General features: G+C 21.6%; 3 protein-coding genes across 3 annotated transcripts in view; all 3 read left to right on the top strand. All coding sequences in view use genetic code 6, as the record gives it.

Annotated features, from left to right (window-relative positions):
- Positions 1 to 5,601: 5,601 nt before the first annotated feature.
- TTHERM_00633630 (hypothetical protein) lies at positions 5,602 to 7,824 on the top strand (the record flags this gene model as incomplete). Its single annotated transcript, XM_001010101.1, has 1 exon — positions 5,602 to 7,824. The coding sequence occupies one exon, from the start codon at positions 5,602 to 5,604 to the stop codon at positions 7,822 to 7,824; it is 2,223 nt and encodes a 740-aa protein (XP_001010101.1).
- A 3,118-nt stretch (positions 7,825 to 10,942) lies between these two features.
- Positions 10,943 to 13,171, top strand: TTHERM_00633640 (hypothetical protein; the record flags this gene model as incomplete). The annotated part of the gene is made up of 1 exon (XM_001010102.4): positions 10,943 to 13,171. One exon carries the CDS (start codon positions 10,943 to 10,945, stop codon positions 13,169 to 13,171), a length of 2,229 nt encoding a protein of 742 aa, XP_001010102.4.
- A 1,187-nt stretch (positions 13,172 to 14,358) lies between these two features.
- Positions 14,359 to 14,602, top strand: part of TTHERM_000633650 (hypothetical protein) — a gene marked incomplete at both ends in the record, with an annotated part of 3,651 nt that continues 3,407 nt past the window's right edge. The window contains 2 exons of the mRNA XM_012796115.1: positions 14,359 to 14,397; positions 14,455 to 14,504. Coding sequence (XP_012651569.1) covers positions 14,359 to 14,397; positions 14,455 to 14,504 — 89 coding nt within the window. The remainder of the gene's footprint in view (positions 14,398 to 14,454; positions 14,505 to 14,602) is intronic.

Raw genomic sequence — 14,602 nt, forward strand, 5'->3', positions numbered from 1 at the left:
AGACATAAATAAGTTAAATAAAATGGCTAATTATAAATAAAGAAAAAATATAAACTAATTTAAATTATCATAAATAAAACCAATTTTATTATAGATGTAATCAAATAAAGATTAAAATATATGCAAGAAATTTGAATGATATACTTGATTATTTTATGCTTGAGATTTTGAAGAAATAAAGGAAATTTCTAAGCGAATTGAAGTTTATTATTTTATAATTTTTATATAATTGTATTTTATAATATAATTTATTAATTAATTTTGCTAAATATATTTATCTTATTTGGGTAGTTTATAGTTTACTTTGTGTTTTTTTAATAGTAAAAATAAATAAAATGTTCAGCGAGCGCTATGAGTATATGTTTTTTTTTCATATGAATGAAGTAACTCATTAACTTGACTTTAATGTTAAAATAATAATATTTCTAAAGTAATTAAAAGGAAAATATTTGGTATTTAACTTTTTATGGATTTGGCTTATGATTTATAATCTTCAAATTATTAGCATTTATTTTTAAAAGAAAAATTAATTTATAATTTATGCCCTAATTAATTAATAATATAAAAAAGTTGATAATTTTAAAGCATCTAGAAATTAATATTTAATATTTTTAAATACTTAAAGTAAAATAGAAAAGAAGAAGATATAAATAAATTAAATAAAATGGCTAATTAAAAACAAAGAAAAAATATAAACTAATTTAAATTATTATAAATAACTCAATTTTATTGTAAAAAAATTATATCAAATATATGCAAGAAATTTGAATGATATACTTGATTATTTTAATCTAAAAAATATATGCAAAGCATATTCTTAGAGCTTTGTTATGCTAGAGATATTCTCAATAAATAATAAGCAAATTGAAGTTTATTATTTTATAATTTTTATATAATTGTATTTTTATAATATAATTAATTTTGCTAAGTATATTTATCTCATTTCGGTAGTTTATAGTTTACTTAGCATTTTTTTAACAGTCAAAATAAATAAAAAGTTCAGTGCTATGAGTATAAGTTTTTTTTTCTGCTAAAATGAAGTAACTCATTAGCTATCATAAACAAATTGCAATTTTATTATGTACTCTGTATAAAGTAAGGATTAAAAAAATTACATCAAATATATGCAAGAAATTGTAATGAAAAACTAGATTATTTTAATCTAAAAAATAAGAAGTAAGTATAAAGAGATATTCTTAGAGCTATATTATGCCAGAAATATTCTCAATAAATAATATATTGAAGAAATAAATGAAATTTCTAAGTAAATTGAAGTTTATTATATAAATAATATTTTTATAATAGTATTGTTATAATATAATTAATTTTGCTAAATTTATTCTTCTTATTTCAATAGTTTATAGTTTACTTAGCATTTTGTCAACAATAAAAATAAATAAAAAGTTTAGCGCTATGAGTAATAAGATATGACACGAAATGATGTAGATAGAAGTAACTCATTAGCTTGACTTTAATTATTATCTAATTTCAAGTTTTTAAATCAAATTTTCTTTCAATAAACATTTTTATGGGTTTTTTTAATTAATTATTATTTAGAATTTTAAATATTTTTACAATTTTTAAATGATAAATTTCACTTCTAAGAAATTATAATCATATTTTACATAAAGATAAATTAAGTCTCTATAAAGGAAAGTCCAGTTGAGTTCTATTAAGCATTTTGAAATTATAACCTATAAAAAAAAATACATAACTTATCAAATAAATATTTTTGGGTAGATGACTATCATAAAAATCATCATATGGAATTGTAAAATAAATAAATATAGCAATTGAAAAACTTTAAAAATTCTTTAGCATATTACATACAATACAAGTAAAAGAATAGTGAAAAAATTACAGTAAGAATGTATTGGTCCACAAAATCATTATGTGATTGTATTTAGTTTAACATAATAATGATTTGTGATTAAATTAAAACAATTATGTCACTTTGGAATACAAAAAATAATCATTGCTATTTATTAGCAACTATTTAAATAATATTTAGAAATAATCATAATTAAATTAAAGATTATGTATGTTTAAAAAATTTATTTTCTTATATATTTTGATTAATTAAATGAAAAATAATAAGAATGTCTTCAAAATACTTATTTAAAAATTTTGAACAAAAATTTAAAAAATTGTTTCTATTTATTTTTTAATTTGTTAAATTAGAAATATTAAAATATTTTTTGAGGCTATGCTCTATATATAATTTTCAACCCTATAAATATGATAGTTTTGAATTTATCTATATTGATTTAGTTGCTATTAAAATTAAAAATTAGGAAATTTATATCTGATTAAGCTAATTAGATTAAGAAATCAAAGATGGTAATCTATTTAGGTAATAAAATAAGAAATATTAATAAAATTTGGTATTACTGGGTGAGGTGAAATTCAATTTTACATAGATTTTATTTGATATTAGGTTGTATAATTAGTATTCTAATCGCTTGAATAAATGAATCACAATTTATGTAACTTTTTTTAATTGTATTATAATTAAATTATTTGGAAACAAAATCAAATATATTAATAATTAATTACAATGTTTGCTTACAAATAAATTTTCTTCTTTTTGATCAGCATTAAAATAAAACATAATATATTTTTTGCTAATGTTATTCACTATAAATGTTGTTAATTGACTAAATTATAAATAGTAAAAATAAGCAATTGTTACAAATAATCACATGTAACAGAGAATTTGTTATATAAATTTGTTTAATTTTATAATAAAATAAGCATTTTTTTTCTTTCTTTCTTTCTATTATATTTTGTTAATACCTTTTTTATTTATGGTGAATATTAAAATTTTAAAACTGTAACAAAATTTTTATAAAACAATCAAAATACTGTTTCAATATTATTTTAGTTAAAAATTTTTAAATACTGAATTCAATATAATTACTTGATTTACAGTTGGGAGTTTTAATTTTGTGATTGCTAATATCTATCTAATAAACAATTAATTATTTATCTTTTTCAGAATTGATAAGAAAATTAATAACAAATTAATTATATAACTTATTTGAATAATTAAATCAAATTTCAAAACACAATATATGAAAATAAAATAAATATATTTAACATTTCACTAACATTATTTAAAAAAAGAAATAAGCGATAGTAAAATATAGAATATCTGAATTATTATTAAACGTATAATTATATCATATATCAAATAATGATGTATAAAAATTAATTTTTAATTTTTAAAAGTTATTTATTAAATATTAAATTAATTATTTTAGATAAAAAATTTTAAATACTGAATTCAATATAATTACTTGATTTATTTACAGTTGGGAGTTTTAATTTTGTGATTCCCAATATCTATCTATCTAAGAAACAATTAATTATTTATCTTTTTCAGAATTGATAAGAATATTAATAATAAATTAATTATATAACTTATTTGAATAATTAAATCAAATTTCAAAACACAATATATGAAAATAAAATAAATATATTTAACATTTCACAAACATTATTTAAAAAAAGGAATAAGTGATAGTAAAATATAGAATATCTGAATTATTATTAAGCGTATAATTATAACATATATCAAATAATGATATATAAAAATTACTTTTTAATTTTTAAAAGTTATTTATTAAATATTAAATTAATTACATTCTATACACCAAATCAGATAATTTACTTATTTTTTACCTGAATTTTAGATATTTCTTTTATCAATAAAAAAATAATTATCATGTCTATTTTATTAGTTAAAAAGACCAAAAAGACAACTATGCAAAGAAAAAAGAATTAAATAATTACCATTATATACAAATAATTTAAATAGTTTTCAAATAGTTATCAGTGATAAAAATTGTATAAAAATTTTTTAATATTTTAATATTTATATGCCATAAAACCTTACTTAATTGGTATTTAACTAAGTGATTTTGCCATAAATTAACCATTTTTATAATAAATAAAAATAATATTCTAAGACATAAAGTATTTAAATTGCTAAAACGAAAGAATCATATTACACTTGATTAGAAAATTTTAAAATTATGGTAGAAACTTTAATTAATTTATCTAAGTTACAAATAATAACTAACTAACTAACTCATGTTTTAGATATTGTAAATTAATAGAAGAAGCAGTTTACATTATTAATAAAAATTTACACTGAAACGTCTTATTTGCTTAATGATAATAATAATCTCTTATAGATAGAAAAAAATATATTTATAATTATATAAAAATTTATATTAAAATATTTTTTAAGAAAATGCTTCATTCATACTTATTCAAACAGTAACCATATTTCAGTTTTAATATTAGATAAAGATATTTAAATCAAAAACATTTTATTAAATATCTTTTTCAATCAAGCAATTTTTATAAAAAAAAGCATTTAAAATTTAAAAGAAAATGCTTGTCAAATTTATTCAAATGAATTTTGTAAACTAAATTCTTCACTTTAACCTATTATCTTTATTACACAATTTGATTCTGAAAATTCAATATTAATTAATAACTTATTCAGAATTGATTAGAATTTTTAAGAAAAATTTAATTATATAACTTATTTATTAAATATATCTTAAAATACGATTTTCTTAATTAAAAACTAAATCATTCTTCAATTCGTATTTTTATTTTTGAAAAGTGAAACAATTATTTTTTGATTTGTTTTTCGATGTCATATTTTCAAGCAAAAATAAATAAACTCAATACATTTTTTTATATTACTGAAAAATAATAAAAGCTTTTTCACAGCATCTATAAATATTAATAACTTCGAGAAAACTTTTCCATTTATCATTATTTTAAGATATTTTAAAAAATAATTTTATAAAATTCCTATAATTAGTGTTTTTATTATTAGATGACTGACAATCATATTTGAACTCATATTTACTTTAAGTTTTGAAAAATAAAATAATTATTTTTACTTGTTTTGTTTTAAACAATCATAAATAAAATTGAAAAAATAAAAATTCACCTGTTTTAAGATTAGATCTAAGTAAATCATTTTGAAAGATTACAATTTAAAGAATTTGTAGGATTAATTTAATTATTTTTTGTAATTTGAATTTTTATCAAAATAATGTAGAAAAAATTATTTGTGTAAGTAAAATAGTGTTATCAGGTTAGATAATAATAATATTGCTATCAATATTTTCAGGTTAGAATAACTTTTTAATCTGATTACCATAATTATAGATTTTTGAATTGAATGTATTGTAATATTGAATACACGTTTGCATAAAGAAATAATTTAGCAAAATCTATGAGATTTTTAAGAATAATTAAAAATATTTTATATATCTCATAATAAAGAATATTTTTGTGATTATTTGCAGTAGCTAAATATAATTTTAGAAATCTATTTTGTAAAAAAAATTTTTTAATTTGTATAAAAGATAAGTGATTATTATATCTTTGATTTTTAAAAACAAATTGTTTATTAGATTATTCACCTAATTTGAAAGGAATGTTTAAATAAATAAAATCTAATTATAATATTGAAAGTTACAAATTCATCTTTAAATATTATTAGTGTTTCACAGTGTTTTGAAAATTAATAATCAAATTAAATAAAAAACATAAAAAATAATCTTAAATCAAATGAAAAACTTAAATTTCATAATTTTCATAAGTTGTATTTTGTTTTCAACTATAAAAGCCAATATTAAAGGAAGTTATATTGGTTGTGCTTATAATAACTAAAATTGTTCTAAATGTGGTTCAACTTCTGACATTTAGTAACTGTTTACCTATCTATAAGGAGCCTGTTATGTTACTGATTGTTCAAATATTGGAAATGCCAAGAATGGTTGGATTTGCTAATCTTGTTATAATGGCGATTAATAAGTTACAGCGGGTGAATATTTTGATGGTACAAACTGTGTTAATAATTGCCCTTAAAATTAATATGCAAGTTTTCTTACAAGTTATTAATGTCAAGTAGCAAACCCAGGTTAGGGAGTTACATGCAATCAAGGTTCTCAATAATGCGATGGATGTGGAAAAGATGGAGATTACACAAATTAATTTAATTATGATCAAGGAGATAATGTTTGTTACATTATGGATTGCTCTTCTAACGCATCTACATTTTTAAATGGTTATGTTTGTAACTCCTGTAGTACTGCTTCTGGAAGTGGAAATATTCCTAAAGGTAAATTTTATGATCATAAAACTTGCACAGATTCTTGTCCTGCAGGTTATAAAGCAGATTAATCTACTGGATTTGTTTGTTTAGCCCCACCTAATCCAGGTACTTAAGTTTAATGCTCTTAAGATTCATAAACTTGTAGTGGATGTGGAAATAATCCCGATACTCAAAACTTGTTTAATTATGTATCTTAGTAAAACTGCTCTGTTATTGATTGCCATTACTATGCAACTACATCTCTAAATGGTTGGATCTGTAAATCTTGTGCCCTTGCCACTGGAAGTGATAATATCCCATAAGGTGAATTCTATGACCCAAATGCTAATACTTGCGTTAAAAGTTGCCCAATTGGAACATCAGCAAGTGCTAATACTAATTACATTTGCAAACCACTTCCAGTAGCGGTTCCCTGCTCTAATGATTCTTCAACGTGTAAAGGATGTGGAAGCGATGCTACTGCATAAGGTTAATTCAATTTTGTGAGCGGAAATAATTGTATTGTTAATGATTGCACTTAGGTCGCTGTGTTTAATGGTTGGGTCTGTAATTCTTGTAACCCATTATTTATCAATACACCCATGTAAGGAAAATATTATAATGGTTAAGCCTGTGTAGAAAATTGCCCTCCTGGTTAATCAGCAAGTGCTGCTACTGGTTATACTTGTTAAGTAATGAATCCAGGGGTGCCGGTAGCATGTTCAAAAGATACATAGACCTGTGGAGGATGTGGATCAACAAACGATATTTAAAACTTATTCAGTAAATCTAAAGGTAATTCATGTTAAGTTAATGATTGCTCTTCCAACATAATTGGTTCTAATTTGAATGGTTGGATTTGTAATTCTTGTTAAAATGCTTCTGGTAGTGGTAATATTGCTGCAGGTTAATATTTTGATGGTAAAACTTGTGTAAAAAATTGCCCATCAGGATAACAAGCTTCTGCTGCTACTGGATTTGTTTGCTAATACCCTCCAAGTCCTGGAACTACTGTAGCCTGCTCTACTGATTCTTCAACTTGTGGAGGATGTGGAGCGACTAATGCGTTATAAAACTTATTTACTCATGGAAAAGGAAACCTATGTTCTGTCACTGATTGTAACTTGTCTGTAGTTGGATCTAATCTTAATGGTTGGGTTTGTAATTCTTGTTAAAATGCATCTGGAGGAGCTAATATTGCTGCTGGTTAATATTTTGATGGTAAAACTTGTGTAAAAAATTGCCCATCAGGATAACAAGCTTCTGCAGATACTGGATTTGTTTGCTAATACCCTCCTAGTCCTGGAGCTACTGTAGCCTGTTCTACTGATTCTTCAACTTGTGGAGGATGTGGAGCAACTAATACAATATAAAACTTATTTACTCATGGAAAAGGAAACCTATGTTCTGTAACAGATTGTAACTTATCTGTGGTAGGATCTAATCTTAATGGTTGGGTTTGTAACTCTTGTAGTTCAGCTTCTGGTAGTAATAATATTCCTGTAGGCTAATATTACGATGGAAAAACATGCGTAGCTAATTGTTCTAGTGGCCAAACAGCAACTGCAGATACTGGATATGTGTGTAAAACACTATCTAATCCTTCTTCAGGAAATAATAACTAATCTACTACATCCAATTCAAGTCTAATAAATTTCATTTTAGGCTTTGCTGCTATTCTAAATTTATTATTCTGATATTTTAGATTATATTAAAAAATAAATAGATTGTTTCACTTGTTAATATATTTATTTTTTTATTCATATGATAAACATTTTACAAATATTTTATAAATTATTATTTTTATCTTTAAATTTAAAAAAATAAATATATCTTTTATTAAATAAATTAAAACATTTAAATTTCATAAAAAAGTTTTATAATTTAATTATTATATTTTTATCTAATTTAAAGTAAATTAATGTTTAAAATAATAAATTTTGATAAACGTAAAAAATAAAAGGATAAATATGATATTTAATTAATAATAAACAAATCAGCTATTTAGCACTCAATATTCTAAAGAAATTTTTATATCTGAAAAAAGCTAAGCCAAATTTTATCTAAAAATTTCAAGTTTTTTATTTTAAATTAATTGATAAATTTATTTCAAAATAAAATTGAATTAAATAAAAATCTGAATAATAAATTATAAACTTACCTCTCAACATATATTTTCGAAGGGAGAAACCAAAAAATATAATTATAGAATAATTCATTCTTATTATTATATATATATGTGTGTGAAGTATCCTTGAGTATAGCCTTTTTCATGGCTACATACACGAATAATAACAAGTTATATTATTCTATAGTTCCCTCCTGTCACCCATATTGAGCATCTTTATGTTATTTTTATAATTTATACTATTTATATTATAGTTTAAAAATAAGAATATCTGTTATTGGTAAAATATAGTTTTAATAAAAAAAATAATTTCTGTAATTTATTTAATAATATTTTCAAAAATATTTAAGACTAAATATACAAATTTTCTTCAAAATAAACAAATACATTAAAAGAAGTTATTTTGAAATAATAAATATAAATTTTGTTTAAAAAATTAATTTTTATTTCCTAAATACTGAATTCAATATAATTAAATGATTTACAGTTGGGGGGTTTTAATTTTGTGATCCGCAATATGTTATAAAGTATATTATTTATCGTTTTCAGAATTGATAAGAAAATTAATAACTAATTTATTTTATAACTTATTTGAATAATTAAATCAAATTTCAAAACAGAGTATATTAATCTGAAATAATTATATTTACATCTCACTATCATTTTTCAAAGAAAAAAAAAAAATATATATAAAAATATAGAATATCCAAATTATTTATTAATAAAGGTAGAATTATAAATAAATTTTTATTTTACTTATATCAAATAATAATGTAAAAAAATAACTTTTTAATTATAAAAAGATATTTATATATTATTAAATTAATTCTATATGCCAAATCACAGATCAGCTAATTTGCTTATTTTTTACCTGAATTTTGGATATCTCTTTTATCAATTAAAAAAATAGTATAATGCTCATTTGCTTAGTTAAAAAAATCAAAAGAAAACTAAGTAAGGAAAAAAGAAATAATTACCATTATAATACATGAATATTAAAAAATAATTTAAATAGTTTTCTAACTAATAGTTATCAGTGATAAAACTTTATAAAAATTCTTTGAAATTTTAATATTTATATACCTTAAAATTCAACTTAATAGATATTTAATTAGTAAATGTTGTCATAAATTGAACATTTTTACTATAAATAAATCACACTCTAGATAGATATGAAATATATAAATTTCTAAAGCCTGAAGAATCATGTTACGCCTGATTTAAAAATTTTTCAATTAATGATAAAAACATCAATTTATTATTTTAAGTTACAAATAATAAGTAACTCTTGTTTTAGATATTGTAAATTGATGAGAAAGAAGGATCAGTTTACATTATTAATATAAATTTAAATTGAAACATCTTATCTGTTTGCTGTTATGATTAGAATAATCTCTATGGATTGAGAAAATAAAATTATTAATATATATTAAAAATATAATCTCAAATATTTATTCAGAAAACACTTTATTCATACTTATTCAAAAAATAACCATATTTTAATTTCTATATAAAATAAAGAAATTTAATAATATTTTATGAAATATCTTTTTTTATCAAACAATTTTTATATTATAAACATTTAAAATCTGTAAGAAAAGGCTTGTCAAATTGATTCAAATCAATTTTTTAAACTAATTTCTTCACTTTAGCCTATTATTTTAATTACACTATTTGATTCTGAAAATTCAATATTAATTAATAACTTATTCAGAATTGATTAGAATTTTTAAGAAAAATTTAATCAAATATATCTTCAAGTACAATTTTCTTAATTAAAAACTAATTCTTCAATTCGTATTTTTAAAAAGTGAAACAATTATTTTTTTGATTTGTTTTTCTCTATCAAGCTTTCAAGCAAAAAAACAAACAATAAAGTTTTTATTCAACATCTGTAAATATTAATAACTTAGAGCAATTTTTTTAATTTATCATTATTTTAAGATATTCTAAAATATAATTTTATGAAATTCATATTATGTGCTTTTATTATAAGATGGATGGCGATCATATTTTAATTCGAAAGACATATTAATTATCCTTAACATATAAAAATTCATCAATTTTTAGATTAGATCTAAGTAATTAATTGAAGGATTACATTTAGAATTTATAAGATTAATTTAATTATTTTTTGTAATTCAAATTCTTTCTAATAACAATTAAGGGAAAATTATTTATGTAAGCTAAAAAGAGTTATTAAGTTAATGTTAGTAATAATAATAATAATGCTACAAATATTTTCAGGTTAGTATAGCTCTGTAATCTGATTTCCTTAATTATAGTTACCGTAATTCATCAATATTAGTTCCTTGATTCGTATTAAATCGTACATACTCTAGTGAGGAATTCAACTTACATTTTTTTTTAATATTATATTTTAGTACAGATAATTATTTTGAATATTTAATAGTAGATAAATTTTGTTTTAGAAATATTTTTTGTATAAAAATAAAAATTTTTGAATTTTAAAAAAAAGATTTGCAATTATTGTATCTTATGATTTTTAAAAAATCAACTTTTTGATTAAATAATTTACCTGATTTAAAAGAAATATTTAAGAAATTAAAATCTAATTATAAAATTGACTGTTTCAAATTCATCATTAAATATTATTAGTGTTTCACAGTTTTTAGAAAATTAATAATTAAATTAACTAAAAAACATAAAAAATAATCTTATGTAAAATGAAAAACTTAAATTTCATAATTCTCATAAGCTATATTTCATTTTCTGCTATAAAAGCCATTATTTAAGGTGATGAAACTGATTGTTCTTATGATAACTAGAATTGCTCTGCATGTGGTTCAACTCCTGACATTTAGCAACTATTTACCTATAATTCAAATCAATCCTGTTATGTGACTGATTGTTTAACTATTGGAAATGCCAAGAATGGTTGGATTTGCTATTCTTGTTTTAATAGCATTTAATAAGTTACACCGGGTCCATTTTTTGATGGTACAAACTGTGTTAATGAGTGCCCTTAAGGTTAATAAGCAGGAGATTTTTCAAGTTATATATGTGAAGTAGTAAATAGTGGTTAGGGGGTTAATTGTGATCAAGGTGATCAAACTTGCAATGGATGTGGAAAAAACGTTTATTACGCTTACTAATTTAGATATAATAATAATGGAGATAATTTATGTTATGTTTTTGATTGCTCTCCTAACGCAGTTAAATTTTTAAATGGTTATGTTTGTAACTCCTGTAGTACAGCTCCTGGAAGTGGAAATATTCCAAAAGGTAAATTTTATGATCATAAAACTTGCACAGATACTTGCCCTCCAGGTTATAAAGCAGATTTATCAACTGGATTTGTTTGTTTAGCCCCGCCTAATCCAGGTACTTAAGTTTAATGCTCTTAAGATTCTTAAACTTGTAATGGATGCGGAATAAATCCTGATACTGTAAGCATGTTTAATTATGTATCTGAATAAAATTGTTCTGTTATTGATTGCCATTACTATGCATTTACATCTCTAAATGGTTGGATATGTAAATCTTGTGCCCTTGCCACTGGAAGTGATAATATCCTATAAGGTGAATTCTATGACCCAAATGCTAATACTTGCGTTAAAAACTGCCCAATTGGAACATCAGCAAGTGCTAATACTAATTACATTTGCACACCAGTTCCAGTAGCGGTTCCATGCTCTAATGATTCTTAAACGTGTAAAGGATGTGGAAGTGATGCTACTATATAAGGCTAATTCAATTTTATGAGCGGAAATAATTGTATTGTTTAAGATTGCACTTAGGTCACTAAGTTTAATGGTTGGGTCTGTAATTCTTGTAGCTTTGTTAATACCAATACACCTTTATAAGGAAAATATTATAATGGTTCAAGTTGTACAGACAATTGCCCTCCTGGTTAATCAGCAAGTGCAGCTACTGGGTATACTTGTTAAGTAATCAATCCAGGGGTGCCTGTAGCATGTTCAAAAGATGTATAGACCTGTGGAGGATGTGGATCAACAAGCGATATCTAAAACTTATTCACTAAATTAAAAGGTACTTCATGTTAAGTTACTGATTGCTTTTCCAACATAATTGGTTCTAATTTGAATGGCTGGATTTGTAATTCTTGTTAAAATGCTTCTGGTAGTGGTAATATTGCTGCAGGCTAATATTTTGATGGTAAAACTTGTGTGAAAAATTGTCCTATCGGTTAACAAGCATCTGCAGATACGGGATTTGTTTGCTAAAACCCTCCTAATCCTGGAGCTAATGTAGCCTGCTCTACTGATTCTTCAACTTGTGGAGGATGTGGAGTAACTAATGCCATATAAAATTTATTTACTCATGGAAAAGGAAACTTATGCTCTATCACTGATTGTAACTTGTCTGTGGTAGGATCTAATTTGAATGGTTGGGTTTGTAATTCTTGTTAAAATGCTTCTGGTAGTGGTAATATTGCTGCAGGCTAATATTTTGATGGTAAAACTTGTGTGAAAAATTGTTCTATCGGTTAACAAGCATCTGCAGATACGGGATTTGTTTGCTAAAACCCTCCTAATCCTGGAGCTACTGTAGCCTGCTCTACTGATTCTTCAACTTGTGGAGGATGTGGAGCAACTAATGTCATATAAAACTTATTTACTCATGGATAAGGAAACGTATGTTCTGTCACTGATTGTAAATTATTTGTAGTAGGATCTAATCTTAATGGTTGGGTTTGTAAATCTTGCAGTTTAGCTTCTGGTAGTAGTAATATTCCTGTAGGTTAATATTACGATGGAAAAACATGCGTAGCTGATTGTCCTAGTGGTCAATCAGCCACTGCAGATACTGGATATATGTGTAAAACATCATCTAATCCAGCTTCAGGAAATAATAACTAATCTACTACATCCGATACAAGTCTAATAATTTATATTTTAGGCTTTGCTAATATTCTAAATTTATTATTCTGATATTTTAGATATTTTAGATTCATTATAAAATAAATAGATTTTATCACTTATTAATATATTTATTTATTTATGTATTCATATAATATAAATATTTTATTAACCAATTTTTTTATTTTTTAATATTTAAAATATCTCTTTTATTATTTATTTTAAAACATTTAAATTTCACAAAAAATTTGAGAATTTAATCATAATAAATTTATCTAATTTAGAGTAAATTTATTTTTAAAATAATAAATTTTCATAAATTTAAATATCAAATAAAAGTATAAATATGATGTTTAATTAATAATAAATAAATCAACTATATTCTAAACAAATTTCTATCTCTGAAAAAGGATAATCTAAATCCCTTTAATCACTGATTTATTAAACATTTTAAAATTATTTTTTTTTCTAAAATCCAATTAATCTAATTTATAATACCCCGAAGTATAGCAAGATGCCATTCAAAAATTCCGTCATTTGGATGTCACTTATTTTGAAATATATTTTTTATTTATTTATTAAAAAATCTGATTTTTATAATTTATAATAGAATTATAATTAATTAATAATTTAATTTATTATAATTTAAAAAATACCGTAATGATCCAGACCTCGTCCCTCGTTATTCGGGAGAAACGAACGAGTTTTTAAAAATGTAAAAAAATTATTTATTTTGAAATTATAATAAATTAAATTATTAATTAATAATAATTTTATAATAAATATATATATATATATCAAATTTTTTAATAAATAAATAAATAAAAAAATCTATTTCATAAAAAGTGGCATGCAAATCATGAAATTTATGTATGGCAACTTGCTATATTAGAGATATTATAAATATTCCTAAAATTACAGAACTAAAACAGAAAAATCTACTTATAAACATTATTTTTATAAAATTTAAGAACATTAACTATTAGAATTTTTTCAAATAGGACTAAATAAATAACTAACCATATCTAATTCCTACTATATATATTTTTAAGCCTTTGTTTTAAATACAAATATTAAATTTAAATAGTGAAATTTAAATATATTTTTCTGTGATATCTCTTCATAAAACCAAATTATAAATTTATATTTGATAATTAATTAATTATTATATTTATTTGTTCTTTTTATCCATTTATAATTAATTAATAAATTAATCAAATTTAATAAATTGCTATTCAATATTTTTGAAAAATAAATAAATGATATAATAGATTAAAAAATATAACTAATTAGAAGAAGTAATTATTAATTTTTATATTAATATCCTTTAAATTTATTTTAATTAATAAAAAAAGTTTTTAAGGTCTTCATATTTACCTCATTAGATTCTCCATATTGATCTCAAGTATATTTAATTAAAAGATATTATTTTTTTTATTATTAATATATTTTGTATATTTAATTTTCAATTTTTTAAATAAATAATTTTTATAATAGAAATTA

Source organism: Tetrahymena thermophila (assembly GCF_000189635.1).
Source record: "Tetrahymena thermophila SB210 genomic scaffold scf_8254764, whole genome shotgun sequence".
In the NCBI taxonomy this organism is placed as follows: Eukaryota; Ciliophora; class Oligohymenophorea; order Hymenostomatida; family Tetrahymenidae; genus Tetrahymena; species Tetrahymena thermophila.